General features: G+C 41.9%; 1 protein-coding gene across 2 annotated transcripts; it reads right to left on the bottom strand.

The window, feature by feature from the left end:
* Positions 1 to 100: 100 nt before the first annotated feature.
* Positions 101 to 17,787, bottom strand: CSRP3 (cysteine and glycine rich protein 3). Of its 2 annotated transcripts, none has more exons than XM_088668394.1 (6): positions 17,706 to 17,787; positions 10,425 to 10,568; positions 5,798 to 5,966; positions 4,544 to 4,676; positions 2,075 to 2,168; positions 101 to 1,249 (listed from the first exon to the last, which is right to left on the bottom strand). In XM_088668394.1, the coding sequence occupies exons 2-6, from the start codon at positions 10,534 to 10,536 to the stop codon at positions 1,179 to 1,181; spliced, it is 579 nt and encodes a 192-aa protein (XP_088524520.1). In that variant the 5' UTR covers positions 10,537 to 10,568; positions 17,706 to 17,787; the 3' UTR covers positions 101 to 1,178. The 2 variants fall into 2 exon arrangements, with proteins under 2 accessions (XP_088524520.1, XP_034973095.1); XM_035117204.3 differs by having other exon boundaries at positions 17,746 to 17,787.
* Positions 17,788 to 18,033: the final 246 nt, after the last annotated feature.

The raw sequence follows: 18,033 nt of genomic DNA, 5'->3' as shown, positions 1-18,033 counted from the left end.
GGTAGGAAGGACCAGTTATACTTCCCTGAGCTTGGAGGTGAGGCAGAATATAAATATAAATGTAATAGCAGAAATAATGAAATTACGGTGAGAGACTTGCTTGTAGATGAGTTCTACATAGGAATGGATTTATTTGCGCTAATACACAATGTGTCATTTTAGAAGACACCATGGCATTAAAAGCAACATGTGTATTACAACTTAAGGAAGCAGCAGCATGATTTGATTTTAATACTGTTTTCACTCTTATTCCTGTCAAGTTTTTTTCTTGATGAAAGATGGTGGTATCAAACTGGGCTTCTGTTGCTAAAATTACAAGTGCTGTCCATTTTTAGAAGGGTTATAGAGTTCAGAGTCAGGATTGTGGAATTATATTACAGGCTCTGTTAGACACTCAGAAGAATTTGAGAAATGATCAGTTGTAATCCAAGAGGTAAATATAACATCCTTTTTTCAGCACTCTCACTTGTAAAGCATATTTTTATTTTAAAGCAGGCTGCCAATAAGCAAGTGGTTCTACGTTCAGTGCTGTCCTTGTAATATCTGTTTGGAGATGAGATAATCCCATCCCAAGTTTTTCCCAAGGAGAGATGGCATGGTTTTGAGAGGTTCAAAGTGAAAAAAAAATTATGAGATAATACTCATAAATGGACTTGGTAGTAACTGGAACAGTGCTTTTTAAAAAACATTATTGTGGCTGCTTAATGTCAAATATCTTTATTTCATGACATACCAACAACACGTCTTCAAAAGTGCTATTGTGGCACTTAAAAGCAGCAGAATGTAAAATAGGAATCAGGTTCTGTTTATTTAACATTGATGTAAAAGCAATAATCTTTATGTTGTTGTTGTTTAGTCGTGTCCGACTCTTCGTGACCCCACGGACCAGAGCACACCAGGCACTCCTATGTTTATAGTGGTATCCTATATGCAGTTATCCAGTGCGGCTGTTATTTAACATAGGTAGCAATTCTGAAATTATTTGTGAACAGTCCAGAAATTAAGATATTAAACAGTAGCTGTTAAGAAAGTAAATGTTTTCCTACACTACCTCTCACATCAAGCTTTCCTGCACCATTCTACAAAACTTGTGGAAGAAAGGAGAAAGGAGAGTACTTCTTCAGATGAAAAAAGTGTTCTTAATAAGTTCTTGATCATGTGTTACTATTTGGACAAGCCTAAGCGTGTTCAATTTGAGTGAGGCCACCAAATCCAATTCCTTTAGGACCAAAATTCTTTGCATAGCAAACTGGAAAAGAAAGAAAGGCATTATCTTTGAGCTGTTTTCACATGGCACTCAACACAAAACATATCCCATACTTCCTTCAAGACCATCCCTGAAACTCAGCTTCTCTAGAAGAAGCCTTTGGAACAACCAATAACATTTTAACTAAGCCAAAGTATGTGTAATTTAAATGAGATTGGGAGGAATTCAGTATATAGCACTACAACGTTCTGTTCCATCAGTGCAAGCTTTTCTACCTGCCAGATCCCCCTCCCCTCTGCCTGTGTGCTGTTCTGGGGGTTCTGAGCCTGAAGAGCCAATTGGGGTGGGGGCAAAACCACATTGCACTAACAGATCAATGGCCCTTTGCCTAGTTTCACATGGGTGAGAAGGAGAGGAAAGACACCAGGGGAAGAGGGTATCCTGGATTTCCTTGCCTCAGCATCACTGGCAGGTTGATGTGGGAAGATTCAGAATAGTGTGGTGTCAAGACATGGGGGTATCTCATACTTGAGGGAGGAGCTTGATATATTTTCTCACATGTTTAGCCCAGCCCTTAGAAGACAATTTGATCCTGTGAAATTTTGCACCTAGAATTCATAAAGCTAGCATTCCCATCCTGACCCCCTCCCCTTTCGTTTAATATTTCCAATTTCTGGTAGGAACCCAGTGCTATTGCAACCCAAATGTGAGCAGTAGAGGCAGCCTCTTTCTTTTAGGACCTTTAAGAAAACCAAGTGGCAGCGGAGTTTCACTCTGAAAAAAAGATTTTTTGGTAACTCCACAAGTCTTCAAGGGAGGCACCTTCATTCGTCTGAATTAGGTTTGAAGCACGACAACTACACTTGCCTTTACAGTAAATCTCTCCATCTTTATCTGTGACATTTGTAGACTCTAGACTCTTCCCACAGAAAGCACATCGGAAGCATGTCTTGTGCCATGGCTGAAACGGAAAGCAAAAGAGTATTAAGGAAATCGGAGACATTGCAGGTTTACCTTTCCATGATTTATGCATTGGTAAATAAAGAGATTAACTCCCTTTGCACAGACACCCACACATCTCTCCTCAGATTTAACATTTTCAACAGCTCGGGTAGAAATCTATTACCAGACTGACTGGAAGAGATGGAATCTATTATTCTCTTGTAGGGAGGGAATGTGATACGGGTTGTCTCTGCCTATCTCACCACTGGCAGGAAGTTAAACTTTTGAGGAAGACAGCAGGGGCAGGACCACCCCCTAACTCCAGATCTACTCCCTGCCTTTGCCACTTGAGGAAGGCTTCCTGCCCTGCTCTAGGCACAGCAAAAGAAAAAGGCGGGAACGCCATCTTGGAAAGGATTTCAAGAATATAGTGAGTTGCTTTGCTATATTATTGGATGTTAGCTTTATTTACAAGATGGGTTTGGTGGACACCCAAAGAAATGATGCCCCATTCTCTGAAAGGGACTGTTACCTCAGTGCTCCATTGGGTTGCTTTCCTCTCTTGTACGTTTGTCATGCAGCCACTTGGCAATCCCAACACACATTACAAGATTGACCCATCTTCCTCAGGTGGTCTATCCTTTGGAAGAAAGGTTCTCCAGAGGGTAGCCTAGCTGTTGGTCAGACTAAACCTTCCTGGGTTTATGTGGACACTGCTATATTATATTTTACTCAAAGAATGGCCTCCAACCCCATCTGGTAAAAATGGAGAGTGAATTTCTATTGAGTTGGAGGACATTCTGACCATCTTCTTCCTCAGACTACCTCTGGTGCAGGCTGGATTTTAAGGCTTCTGCCTGCATCATACATATCATGTTTAGTGCTTGTGTTTTGTTCCATCCAATTGTTGATCTACTTTCTAAGTTTCTATGTTTTATATTGTTCCTGTGCATTTTTGTTTTGGGGGAGCGGAGGAATTATAAGACTGGGGAGTTGTAAGGATCCCAAGAGACATCTAGTCCAACCCCCTGCAATGTGGGAATCGGAACACGTGAGTTGCTCCTCCTTTGACAGTTTGGACTGGAGGGTGAGACAATTCCTCTTCCTGGAAGAGGAGGCAAAAGACTTGGAAGGTCCTGCCTATCATGATTAGAGGGAGACATCATTTGACCCAGAGAATGTCCTCCAGTTCCATCTGTTAATAGAAATTCACACCAAGTACCAATTTCCATTTCCTGATATTGGAGAGCACTACAAAGAACATGAGAGGAATTCGACATCACACTTTTACAAACATGCTGTTAGTGTAGGCAGTTCTGCTTGCCTGACAGAATGATCTCGCCTCCCCTCACCCACTCACCATTCTGGGGGTTCTCGGAGAACCCCTCCCTATAGCAAATGGAAGGCATGTGGCAGGTGCGGGGAGACGGAAAAGCCCCATTGCACTGGTGTCCTTCTGTGGGGCAGCAGAAATATTGGGGAGAGGAAGAAACATTAAGATTTTTTATTACAAGGAGCTAATCAGTAATTGACTGGGAAGGTAGCCTCTTCTGCAGTCAAGCCCTCCAGCCTCAGGAAAATACATTTAGAATCCATTTCAGGCAACTATGGTAGAAATCTTGAGTTTTAAGGATATAAACTCAATTAGACAATTAGCTGAAATTAGACAAGAGCATTCGTGTCATGATGCTTGCATGCCTACTGAAGACATTTTTGTTTAATAAGTTTTTCCCTGGGGTTTGACCCAGTCATTTGTGGAATATTAATTGCATTTTTTAAAAAGAATTTGTTAAGATGGCTGTAGAGTTTGTGGTTTTTAGAGCTGTGTTTCATTCTATTTTTATCTTTTACCCCCCACCTTCAATGGCTTCAGCTTAGAATGGTTTTTACATTTGTTAAATAATAATTTTTAGTTGCCTTAATAAAAGCAAAGCTGTTTCAGTAAAATTAGTAAAATTCTGTTGTATGTGTTTTTATGTGAAGTCTTAAAACATTTTATTTCTATGTGGAATTTAAATGCAGCTTGTTTTGTTTTCTTTTAATCTGGTCTATGGACTTACCTGTTGCTGATGAAGTGTGCATGCACATGAAAGCTCATACCAATGACAAACTTAGTTCGTCTTTAAGGTGCTGCTGGAATGAATTTTTTTATTTTGTTTCGACTACGTCAGACCAACATGGCTACCTACTTGTAACTATTGCTGATCGTTTGAATTAAACGTAGAACAGAAACGTGCCTTTACAAGTCAACCCTAAATGTGTCTTTTCAGAAGCAACACCAAGCAGTTAGCACTCTCATGTGCTTTCCATTCTCTTTGATTAAAATTTCAATTTTGGCAGCTGCCCCTCTGCTATAATACAATGGCACTTCACCTGCTTAAGCCTGTTTCTTACCTTTCCTCCTCCCATTATCTTCTCTGCAGCATACACTGACTTCCCACAACGAGGGCATTTATCAACATCGCCAAATTTTTTGGCAAACTTTGAAGGGTTGGTAGGAGTGGAAGGACGAGCTGGCTTTGGTGAGCTGGTGACAAGAATTTTCAGTGTACATTAAGCTTTTTATCTCAGAGCAGCTAAATTAAGCAGTACAAGCAGAAGACATGTGTCGTGGCATCCGTAACAAAACAATAATCACTTTTGGTTGAAGAATACAAATACTTTAGACAAAAAGACGGGGCATTCTGTGGAGGCAGAAAGTAGCCGCCATGCCTAGTACCCTTCAATAAACCTCTCCTCCATGAGACGTGCAGTGGTACCTCGGTTTTCAAATGTAATCCATCCCAGAAGACCATTTGAGTTCTGAAACGTTTGAAAACCAAAAACTCAAAAGCCGATAGCTAGGCCTCAGGATCTTGCACTCAGCAGAAGCCTCATTTCCTGTTCGACTTCTGAGGCGTGTTCGAAAACCAAAGCATTTACTTCCGGGTTTACAGCGTTTGAAAACCAAAATGTTCATCAACGGAGACGTTAAAAAACCAAGGTACCACTGTACTTGGAAGTAAGTCCTATCAATTTTCAATTAAGTTTCCTTAAGGTTACAGGTTTGGGAAATAATAATATTCTGATTCTACAAGTGGTGAAAATCTTTATGGAATTAGCATATTCATGCCACCACACATCTTGTAATGCTCCCTTTCTTATCCTTACTGTGTTGCAATTGTAACCTTTCATTCCATGTCTTTATGAACATAGAATTCTGCAAATGAAACAGCCCTTCCCCCAAAAAATATAAAATACCCACAGTCATTTTTCTGCCCGCCTTCCTTAGACAATACACATTGCATTGTGGCTATTCCAAGTATTAATAACATCTCAGTACAACGCAGAAAAATAATTTCACCATTGTACTGAGAACCCATCCCTTTGATTGTACTGCACTTAATGAGTCACAATTGCAATAGTAAAGACTGTGACGATATGTAAAGCAAAGGCTCTTTGCCAGTAATTGCCCACTGGCATAGGAAATCTTTTTCAAGTAATATTCTGCAGGGACAGAACATCATTAAAATGGATAAAAATTATAGATCTATTGAAGAAAAGTCCGCGCTACAGCTTCCCCTGCGTGTTGTTATGGAAACTAATGAAGTGACTTGATGCAACAGAGGCCATAATAATTATTTTTTAAAAACCAAGGATTCCACTCACTGCTGTAGATCCAGCCCAAGATGCTCTCCGGTGTCTGTGCTGAGGCAGCCTGCACCTTGTCCAAAGCCAATCCCTTTTGGGCCATATTTTCTCCCATAACAAGTTTTGCAGTAGATTTCAGATTCGTGGGCTGCTACCGTCGTACTGTCCAGAGCTTTTCGGCAGGCCACTGGAAAGGAAGCAAATGCACTGAAACATATGCACCTGCAGTTTGCTATAGGTTTGGGGGAGTTGGACAGGAGAGGGTTCCTGGAGCCTAAAGGTCTACTAAAAGCTACTTAGTAATCAGTGGCAAAGTATGCTACTCGCATCTGTTAATGAAATTACAGGTCAATGGCCCAGAAAAGTTAGGAGAGCAAATACCAAATTGTAGAGGTCTTTCTTTCCAATCTCTCCTCAGCCACAAACTCTTTAAGTTGTTTCGGGCAAACCACATACAGTCCTGCCCTCTCCACAACAGGACTAACTGCACTGGCCTATCTTGCAGGGCTGTTGTAAAGATTACTAAGAAGACAGGGGCATAGGAAGATAGGGGAGGTGGGGGCAGTGCGCCCCGAGCGACGCGATCCCAGGGGCGCCATCGCCGCTGCCCACCCTGCCCCCAAAACGTGCACCCCGCTACTGCGCACGGCACACCCTGCCCCAAAACACACACGTCACTGCGCACGGTGTGCCCCACCCCCAGAACGCACGCCACATCACTGGGGCAGCGCACCTGCTCTCCGCCCCCAGTGGCGGAGCATGAAGCTCCGCCGCTGTAAGAAGATCTATGTGAAGTGCTTTGGGTATTCATAAATGCTGCATATATTTTTCAAGGTCTGGTCTTACTAAGCCTTGCTTGTGTTTCAGAAATGTGTATTACATCTAAGCCGCCACTTTGGGAAGTAATTGCTTTCTGATTCTAAAAGTGATTATTACCTCTACACATATTAACAGAACTTAATAAAGCCATCACCAGAATTGTAACCTCCTCCAATCCTTTTCATACTTTGCTTCAGTTGTGGAAAATGCCATCTTCTCTTCAGACATAAAACATCCTGATATAATGAGTGGTATAAAATGGAAGAAATGCCACTGGAGATATTTAATTTTCTATCACTGGATTTTGAATCCAGTCCTAAATAGTGAAGAAATAGGAGCCCCGGGGGAAGAGAGAAACCAAAATTGCAATTGTACTGTATATGTGTCTATTCAAAAGTAATCCTATAGAGTTCAACGGCATTTACTCTTAGATGAGTGATGTATAAGATTACATTGTTGTCCTAAAATTAACACCAGTAAAGCAAGACATTACTGGCACTATGTGAAGCTGATCTGTCCCTTTTCTGCATTCTTCTCTGTGAAAAAATGATTTTGTGTGTCTCTGTGTGTAAGGGGAGTGATGCAGATAAAGTGCTTCTATTTCTGGCCCCTTCGGGACAGAGTATCTGTTTGCTGCAACAGATTGAGTCAAAGCCCTTGAAGTGCTATTGTTGAAACAGCTCGGAGATATTCGTCAATCTGCTGGCAGAAGCAGCACAGGCGTCATGAATCAGTTTTAGGCTTACAAATTGTGATCATGCCACATGTCCACCACAGATGTGCTTTAAGTAAAAGTCAGCTGGGAAGCAAAGTAAGTAAATAGCAAGCCACACGTGAAAGAGTATCTTTCAAGTCAGTCACAGGGCTGCAGATAAATGGGCATTTAATTTAAAAAAAACTGGAGGAAGGGTACTTTTCTGCCTGCATTATACTATAGAAATAAGAAGAGGCTGATGATTTTGTGCATTTGATGGCACATTATGAGCTGCTTTTACATCTCTAGTTTTTGATGGATTTTTTATTTAATCTCTGATTGAATCTTTGCTGCAGCTGATTTTGCTACTTAGCAGTCACGAAATTAAAAGACGCCTGCTTCTTGGGAGAAAAGCAATGACAAACCTAGACAGCATCTTAAAAAGCAGAGACATCACCTTGCCGACAAAGGTCCGTATAGTTAAAGCTATGGTTTTCCCAGTAGTGATGTATGGAAGTGAGAGCTGGACCATCAAGAAGGCTGATCGCCGAAGAATTGATGCTTTTGAATTATGGTGCTGGAGGAGACTCTTGAGAGTCCCATGGACTGCTAGAAGATCAAACCTATCCATTCTTAAGGAAATCAGCCCTGAGTGCTCCCTGGAAGGACAGATTGTGAAGCTGAGGCTCCAATACTTTGGCCACCTCATGAGAAGAGAAGAATCCTTGGAAAAGACCCTGATGTTGGGAAAGATTGAGGGCACTAGGAGAAGGGGACGACAGAGGACAAGATGGTTGGACAGTGTTCTCGAAGCTACGAACATGAGTTTGACCAAACTGCAGGAGGCAGTGGAAGACAGGAGTGCCTGGCGTGCTATGGTCCATGGGGTCACGAAGAGTTGGACACGACTAAACAACTAAACAACAACAACAACAACATGGACTGGTGTGGTTTTAGTGTTTTGCCAGGGGATTTGAGATTCTTGTTGCTTTGCTTTAAGTTGTTATTATTGCTATCATAATCAATATATTAATTTATTAATTATGTCCCCATTTTTGAATAATGTACCCAGCGTATTGTACAACATTAGCATAAGACCATACACTATATACATATACAGTGGAATCTCGGTTCTCGAATGTAATCCATTCCAGAAGACCGAGAAAACCAAAAAGCAATGGGTGGTTGGCAAGTTCAATGGGGGAAATGGAAAGAACACGCCTCGGAAGCCATTCAACTTCCAAGACGTGTTCAAAAACGGAAGCAATTACTTCCGGGTTTCTGGCATTCGGGTTCTGAATCATTCGGCTTCTGAAATGCTCGAAAACCGAGGTTCCACTGTATATAAAACTAACAAAGTTTCAAAAAGCAATACAAAAGAATGTATAATCTAAAGCATACCAACAGCAGCACAGCTAGAAGGTATTACACATTCACAATACAAGTAAAGGCATGTTCACTCAGAAATAAATCCTGCTCAGTTCAATGGGACTAATTTTCAAGTAAGCATGTATGGGACTCCAGCCCCAAACTGACAGCAATAAACCTAGATTTACATCTTTACATCCTTCGAACAAAGGGTGTCTGCAATTTCTGGCAATACTCACCTGCTGACTACCATGCCAACAGGGCATGAAGCTCAACATGGACAGAATTGGTGCACTTTATAACAGAAAACTTATACCCAATAACTTAAAAAGTGTATTGATATCTTCAACCTGTTAGAATGTCTTTAATGATAGTAGCATGCGCTTCACAAATGCTCCTATTCATTCCAATAAAAAAGGATTTTGATATCAGTTTATGTGGTTTATTGTTGGTAGAGAACATCTTTGGGCTTTCCCCCCTTTTTATACTTTCAGGAAGAGAAATGTCATCACCTGCTGAGGCAGAGTACTGCCTGCCTCCCTAGCAGAGGCAGAAACTATGTAGAGAGAAACTGAATTGTGAATAGCCCACTTAAAACTGCCCTGCACCATTCATTGTCAGTCTGTCATTCAGAGAGCCAGCAAGAAAAATAATTACTGATCAGGGCTGTAGAGGCAGGAAGTCCTTTCTAAAGTTTAACCATACCTCAGCTTTCCTGTACTTTAAAACCATCACTCTTTATCCTATCTTCAATGGATCTCAGTTTAAATTACGGGAAAGTAAATGAGGGGTTGAACATTAGAGGAGAATGTCTTACCAATCAGAGACAATCAGTAAGGAAAACAAGCTGCTGTCTGCCAGCCATCAATCCTCTATCCATGCCTTGCTAAGCAATTCCTTTTTTAAACCCTGTCCTCTCTCCCTTAACTTTATCTGATGCTCATATTGTTTGATCTGAAACATCTGGTTTTATTGTTTTTAAATATTTTGTTGGGAGTCACCCAGAGTGGCTGGGGCAGCCCTATCAGATGGGTGGCATATAAATTATAAAGTTGTTGTTGAGTTAAACTGAGTGTAATTTCTTCCCTATTCTTCACTGAAGATAATAACTTGTCGGCATCTGTCTTTCCCAAGAGACAGTGGTGTGTGCTTCCAGTTAAACCACTGTGTTAGCAGCACCAAGTGACATCCCCAGGGCACAAGCCTGGGCAGTGTGTATGGAGGTCCTGGGCTGCCCAGGCAACAAGACCCCACTCTCGACCTAGCTGATGTGGTCCCAAGGAAAGCAGAGCAATATGTTGGGCACCAGCTTGGCTGGAAGGAAGCATGCAAGGTGCCATCCAACCATCTTTGGGGCTCCACTCTGAATTTATGCAGGGGTTACTGCTTTGCTTTTTATTCCACAAGGCAGCAGAAGTTTAGGACAGGAATAGGCAAACTCGGCCCTCCAGATGTTTTGGGACTACAACTCCCATCATCCCTAGCTAACAGGACCAGTGGTCAGGGATGATGGGAGCTGTAGTCCCAAAACATCTGGAGGGCCGAGTTTGTCTATGCCTGGTTTAGGATTAGAGCTTTCCTTCTCTTAGATGGGCTACTTTCCCAGGTTGACAACCCCATCTACCCCTGAAATAATAACTATTCCACCATAAACCTCCATTTTGCACATGTTCCTTTCTGTTTAGACAAGTAGGGTTAGTGCCACAATCAATTGTAGTACATTGTGGATTCGCTGGTGAAATAAAATAGCATAGATCCACTTACTGCAATGGAAGCACGTCTTATGAAAACTACGGCCATTACACTGGATTTCTTCAGCATGGTAGACAGTCTTGTCACACGCACCACATTTGGCTCCACCTCCCCAGTTTGGCATCCTTGAAACTTTCAACTGGTTTGCAATGACACCTTTAAACCAAAATACAAATGAGCCAGAATGAGAACAAAATAGTAACCTAGTTTGCTCTCTCCCACCTCTCTCTTTAGTAGTAGTCACCCTTCCGACAGCCCTTCAGAATGCCCCTTAGAAGGAAGCTACATCATGACGTGGTATCATTCTAGAGCATTCTGAGGACTCCTGGAGAGCGACCACTCAGAGGAGCTCCAAAACCTCTGGTGGCAGCGGCAGAAAAGAAAGGCAAGCAGAGGTTGCTACTGCTACTGTGAAACTGATATGCCTTCCTGAGACTTTGGGGACTTCCAGATAGGTGTTTATTCAGTGCTCCTCTTGCATCAAATCCCCTTCTGGCATCAAAAGGCCAGACCATATCACCCACCCACCCCAATCTGAATTTTACCTCTCTGTGGGAAAATCTAACAACAATAATCTTCTTCTTTGGAAATCACTCATAGCCGAGTAAAATTGTCTTCCATAAACACGGTTTTAACAGTGAGTCCATAAGTGACTGTGGAGGCCAATTCTGGATCCACACGTCCTTCCACAGTAGGGACATAGGTTTCTGGGCGGGAGTTGATCACAGTGAGGCCAAGCATGCCTTCCTCTTAGGGCGTTTCTCACTTTCGTCCTGAGTTCGAGTGTCTTCAAAGCCCATGACACCTTGTAAAGGCTGTTATCCGATTGGAGAGCTCACAAGCCAGTGTTTTCTAGTTTTCGGTGTTTATACTACATTTTTAAAAATTTGCTTTGAAAGGGTCTTTAAGCCTCTTTTGTTGACCACCAGCATTACACTTTCAATTTTTAAGTTCGGAATAGAGCAGTTGCTTTGGAAGACGATAATCAGTCATCCGCACAACATGACCAGTCCAATGAAGTTGATGTTGAAGAATCATTGCTTTGACACTGGTGATCTTGCTTCTTCCAGTACACTGGCATTAGCTCGCCTGTCTTCCCAAGTGATGTTTAAAATTTTTCGAAGACACCACTGATGGACTCTTTTGAGGAGCTGGAGATAGCATGTATAAATGGTCCACTTTTCACAAGCATACAGTAAGGTTGGTAGTATAATAGCTTTGTAAACAAGCATCTTGGTTTCCCTGCGAATGTCCTGGTCCTCAAACACTCTGCACTTCATTCAATTGGGAGAAAGCTGCACTCGCAGAGCTCAGGTGATGCTGGATTTTGGCATCAATGTTGGCCCTTGTAGAAAATCTAACAACAACAATACCCTTCATATAGGATAGGGCTTAATTTGCAAAGCTCCCCAAATTTTCCTGCCAATTTTGCACAGACATTTTCAGCTGAATTTAATTTTCAGCTCTGCCTTTTTAAAAAAGATGCACTCCAAGAAATGTTGCCTTCTGTGCAACTATTAATGGCACAGAAATCCCCTCCAGTTCTGAACCAGGTACACAGCTGACATCTCTTGCTGCTCCAATTACCGTTTCATCAAAGCCTGTGATGTGTTCACACCTGCCTTCTCAAACTGCAGTTTGTTCTTTCCAAGTATTTCACTTTTACTCTGCTTGCATGCAATTGCCTCAGAGATTAAGGCGCTGCTGAACTTTTTGGATTCATCTCCACATCGAGAATAAAGTAAAGCCTCTGCCACATTATAGTGGAAATATGCTGTGTGCCTATTAAGGGGAAACGAAGGATTCTGCCTTTGAGAAGGAAATGTTGCCTAACTACATGTACTCAGCCCAGGAGGAGGGAGAGGAGATAGAGTTGTATTCCGAATGCATTTGTACTGGCTCTTGCAATGATACATTGGGGGTACTCCTGACCATGTATATTCATCAGGAATAAGGGTATACCTGGCAGTCCAGTCCCTAGTAAACTGCTAAGGAAAATATGCCATTGTAATAGGATAACTCTATTGATTTAAAACAGGGGTGGGAAAACTTTCAGCCTGGGGACTGAGTTCTCTTCTGGACCACCAGGCAGTGGTGGGTGGAGGCAAAAGTGAGTGTAATAACAAATACAATTTTTAGCTTTTCTATCCTCCATCCAGGCAAGCAAGAGGCATTACCAGAGTTCAAGGACAAAGTCCAGCCAGGCAAACACACTTGGGATGGGAAGCAAAACCAGTAATTGGTGTGGCCTGGGCCTGACAAAGAGGTCTGGAGAGCTACATTTGGACCCTAGGATGGCTGTGCATCATATTTTAAAGAGGACAGTCTTCTGTTTGAGGATCCATTGGAAGAAAGCCCTCTGTCTGAAGTCTGGTTTAAAGATTAAAAATAAGAGAGTGAAGGTGCCCTGAAGTTGAAGCTGCCCATCAACAGCACCTGGACAGCAGATTGAGCAGTCACACAGCTCAGCTGGTCAGAGTCTTTCCCACCATGGTGCGATGATTCACATTTCTATTCCATTTTTTCCTCCTAAATTTTCAGCTATACACCAAAACCACCCTATGCACACCAATATCCTCTTTTGCCTACCCTATCCAGTAGGCAGCTATATTCTCTGCTGCCTCATATTTCTAGCTGAGCTCCTTTCCTTTATTTAGCTCCGTCTTCTCACTTATTCCCCCCTGAGCAGATGCTATTTTATCACAGCTTGCTATGTGGTGTTGCTCAGCGACGGAAGTTAAAAGGAATTCTTTCCCGCGGGCAGCGTGTCTCTGATATGATACGGTTGGTTACGAAGGCAGACTGCAGAATGAATTCCCACATGCTGGATTTTACAGCACAGTGATGCACACATCTGCGCAGAGCATTTGAAAGTGTATCTGCTCAAAAAGGATATTGTAGGATTGGAAAAGGAGTAGAAAAGGAAAAAACCCAAATTATCAAGTAGCTGGAGCAAATCCCCTATGAGGTGAGGTTAAAACATTTATAGTTTAGAGAAAAAAATGGGGAGGGAAGACACATTACAGAGGTTTATTGGCTTATGCATGGTGTGAAAAAAAAACAAATAGAGAAGGGTTGTCCTCTCCTTTGCATAATCCTAGAGCCCAGGGCCAGTCTCACTACCTGTTCAGTTGTCCTCTCTGAGCAGGTAAGCAGTGAAAAGAGTGAGATAATGGAGCAGTTTCCTTCTGTTGTGTCTCTTTGAGGTTTGTCCAACAATGAAATCTCTTTAAATAGTGAGTTGTCAGGGCTGCCATACATCTGGAATTTCCCAGACATAGCCGGGATTCATCCATCAGAAAGAGTATCCGGGAGGAATGGCAGCCCATATTGGCAGTGCTGATTTTTGGGCAAGTTTCCTCCAAAATAGGCATAAACTTCATGGGGGGAAAGATTTTTCAAAAAACAACCAAGAACTTTGCCCCCACCCCCCTAAAAAAAGCTCAACAACTTTTGTGCCCAGATTTTCACTTTTTGAAACCCTATTTTAGCCTCTTATTCCTGTGCCACAGGAGTGGCTAACCTGTGGCCCTCTGAATCTCATTTGACTCCACCTGCCATCGGCTCCAGCCAGCATGGCTGATGGTGAAGGGAGAACCACAGGGTAGCCACCCCTGTTGTAATAGCCCTTAAATTGTCAGCTCCTTCTTAACCCCCTGGGTAGCTCTCTATGTTTTGGCTTCCTTTTTCTTCTTCTATCTCTTACAGAAAAGTTCCAGTTTCTCTCCTGGAAACTACAGTCCTGCAGGAGTATTAATAAATAAACAACAACTATACTACCTTTCCCCTTTCCCTATTTTTTTAAAGATTAAAATGAACAATAATAGATTTGAGTGACGCTTCTAAAATTAGAAAGCTTACCACAGACTTACACACGTTTTCTAAAATTCTAAATCCTCAAAATCCTACATAAACATGTCTTTAAATCTGGACGGTCTCTGGATAGTTTGATCACTCCTAGCAGTCTTCTTCTGAGTAGGTTCAATATCCACTATCTCTACCCATGGGCATAGCAAAGGGGGGCAGGGGGGGTACCTGCTCCCCCAAATCAATATAAATCATAGGTTCTGACCCCCCCAACAAAAATCCTGGCTACACCCATGATTTCTACTGTTCCATTACTGCTGTTATTACCAGATTCTTCAACATGTTGCAGTCATGAGAGGTCTCTGCATCATTGTACTCAAGCTGTGGCAGGACCTTTTACAGATGTTTGACATTCTTAATTACAGTTATCTAATTATCAGTGCTAACAAGCTCAAAATAAGTACCAGCTGATCTGCTCCAAAGAGTTCCATAGCATGCATGTCTGTATATTGGCCGATGCTTATCACCTGCGCTACTGCTAGCAACGCAGGCCAAGTCTCCAACTCTGAAGTGTTGTTTCGCAGCACCGGCACAGTCAGAACCTAAGAAGGCCTTGCTGGGCCAGGCAAAAGGCCCATCTAGTCCAGCATCCTGTTCTCACAGTAGCCAACCAGATGCCCATGAGAAGCTCACAAGCAGGGCATGAGCATATCTGCACTCTTCCCACTTGTGATGCCCAGGAGCTGGTATTCAAAGGCATGCTGCCTCCCACACTATTGTTTCACCTTCTCCTGAAAGGGTTGGTGAATGTCTTTGAGGCCCTATCTGCAGTATACATTTAAAGCAGTATGATACCTCTTTAAACAGTCATGACTTCCCGCAAAGAACTATGGGAGCTGCAGTTTGTTAAGTGTGCTGAGAGTCGTTTGGAGACCTCAATTCCCCTCACAGAGCTGCAATTCTCAGTGTGGCTTAACAATCAATCCCTTTTTCTGGAGAACTCTGGAAATTGTAGCTCTGTGAGGGAAATACAGGCCTCCTAATAACCCTCAGCTCTTACGAACTATAGTTCGCAGGATTCTTTGGGGGAAGCCGAATGTCCGAATGTTTAAGCTGATGTGATGCTGCTTTTCTTGTATGGTGCAAGCAAGGCCTAATATAGGCATCCCCAAACTGCGGCCCTCCAGATGTTTTGGCCTACAACTCCCATGATCCCTAGCTAACAGGACCAGTGGTCAGGGAAGATGGGAATTGTAGTCCAAAACATCTGGAGGGTCGAAGTTTGGGGATGCCTGGCCTAATAGATAGATCATTTGCCTCACCTTGATGGTAGGGCCCAGGTGCGAATTTCACGTAACAAAAGCAATCTAGCAGGTGTATCTATTAAAGTCCTGAGCAGAGGAACTTTGTTCAGTAGGAGATTAGTGAAAGTATCTTGTATAGAGAGGCTCTTTGAAACCAGGACTTGGCAGTGTGTTTAGTTATGCTAACCTTTGTATTTAATAGGTCAAAACAACATGAAATTAATCCAGAACCACACATCATGCTGCAGGCTTTTACAGTACCAATCACCTCTTAGGTTTGGTAATGGCTGGAAGAGAGAAAAGGGGTGTAGAGCAGGGGTTGTGAACCTGGTCCCTACCACCCACTAGTGGGCGTATCAGGATTCTAGGTGGGCGGTAGGGGGTTCTACGGTACAAGCTGAATCCTCCTTCCATCGAGCACTGGTGGCTGGTAAGGAAATTTTACCATCAAGAAGGATGCATTAGTGGGTGGTAGGTATAAAAAGGTTGACTACCCCTGGTCTAGACACTTCCTTCATCAAGGCAGCCCTGTTTAGGGAAGCTTTTAATGTTTGATGGATTTTTGTATTTTAGTGTTTTGTTGGAAGCCGCCCAGAGTGGCTGGGGGAACCCGGCCAGATGGGCGGGGTATAAATAATAATAATAAATTATTATTATTATTATTATTATTATTATTATTATTATTATTATTATTAGTGACTGGCATTGTCATTAAGCTCAGAGAGAAAAGGGGAAATGAATACTTTGGCCATATTCTATGAGCATGGAGAGGTGATATGATCACAGCTGCTTGGCTGGTGGCAAAAAAGTCAGCACCATGTCCTCTTCATTGACTCATGTTTCAGATGTACCGCAGAATTAGTGGGTGGGGAGTTACTTTGCTCATGGCGCTTTCTTGATGTCTCTGAGTCATATTTTCTTGGATGATCAAATGCTAGCTTGACATTTGAACATCACATCAACTTTATCAAGTTGTTCTTGACCCAGTCCTTGCCAGGAGAGTTGTTTTCTTATTATAGCAGCCTCACCCCCAATATAAAAGTCGTGCTGAGTTTCTCTCAGTGGTGCTAGACAAAACCACAACTGAGGTATTCTTAACTGAGTCAAAGGATTTCGAATAGTGAAAGATTAATCAAGTTCTATCCTTCCTTCATAAAAATGACCCTCTAAATGTCAAAAAGAATATGGGGCAGATTTTGTGTTGATATATTACAAACAGGAGTTGCTTTGATTCTTTCTCAGCTTAAAGCATTAAAAAACACCACAAAATAATCTGAGCTGATATGAGTTATAAAGAAAACATAATACTGGAAAACCTATAGAAGAACTGCTATGGACTATTCATACTGCCATTTCTAAGAGCATTACACTAAACCTGTTCTCTCACATAAATGCATTCTCTCACATTGAATGCATTTGATGATACTGGATACTGAAGATTTCAAGTTTAAGGAAATATTGACTTAGGAACACTACTGTCATAGAGTCTTTTAAAGAACAAATAGACTTCAATAAACTTCTATTTTCTTTATTTCTTTATGAAGAAAAACACAGAAATTCTTAAATGATTTCGGCTAGAGCAAAACAACTGAATTACTATTTCTTGTGATATAAGATGGCTAAGATAATTAGATGGCTAGTCCACCCGCAATTCTCTAACAGGAAACTTAAGGCCTGATTCCAGTTTAAAACAACACCATTTAATAATGAAAACTGAAGATCTGGCTGTCATAAATTATAATTGTTTCCAAATTACTACTAGTGCTAGTATCAGGAGCAGCAAACTTTTCATTCAGTATCAGAGGTTTGACACCACACAGCACATAATTTTCATCTTTCTAAGGATATTTTAAAAATCTATCATACAGAATTTTTGGATATCAAGATGCCAACCGCCACGTCTTAACATATTTTTTGCCAGCATTGCATTTTTAGTTGTGCTGTACCTAAATAGACATTCATTTATTGGAAGGAAAAATCAGAGAACCACAACAACATTTGGAAGTAGCCAAAATAAATATGCCAATAATCAGCATGTCAGGAATCTTCACATAAAGCATCATGTCCCCGCAAACTTAAAATACAGAACACTACCTTGGCTTGTAAATTAAATGAGATATAGGAAAAAAAACATTCTCTCAATGAAAAGGAAAATGCTCAACATGCTCCTCATTAAACATACCGTAATTGGAGCTTTTTGAGACTTTATCATCATGACTTACCAAGATGAGTTGTATCCCCTTGTCTCCTGTGTCTTTTTGAATAGCTTAAGCTAGGATCTGGAAGTCTTTAAATACTTCCAAGTAGTTACAAGCTTTGGCTAGGAAAGGGTGAGGGGAGAAGTGTGTGTGTGTGTGATGGGGCACAGGAGAAGGAGTACATGAGCAATGCTACTGCTATCAGGTGGCTTAAAATAACTTGTGACAAAGCCTTGGATTGAGCACCAATTATGAGCAAGTTGCAGAACAATGCAGGGCCCTCCGATTACACCCAGATGCCCTTTCCAAGTG

The sequence above is a fragment of the Zootoca vivipara genome, chromosome 1, assembly GCF_965207765.1.
Source record: "Zootoca vivipara chromosome 1, rZooViv2.hap1.1, whole genome shotgun sequence".
Classification (NCBI taxonomy): domain Eukaryota; kingdom Metazoa; phylum Chordata; class Lepidosauria; order Squamata; family Lacertidae; genus Zootoca; species Zootoca vivipara.
Note: the sequence above shows the minus strand (reverse complement) of the source record. Positions and strands in the feature narration are given on the sequence as shown.

Coding starts and splice junctions, on each gene's coding strand:
- CSRP3 (XM_088668394.1), bottom strand. CDS start 10,536: ATGCCAAACTGGGGAGGTGGAGCCAAATGTGGTGCGTGTGACAAGACT. Junction 4,677..5,797: donor CTTGGGCTGGATCTACAGCA/GTGAGTGGAATC, acceptor TCTTGTCACCAG/CTCACCAAAGCCAGCTCGTC. Junction 2,169..4,543: donor AGATAATGGGAGGAGGAAAG/GTAAGAAACAGG, acceptor TTTCCGTTTCAG/CCATGGCACAAGACATGCTT.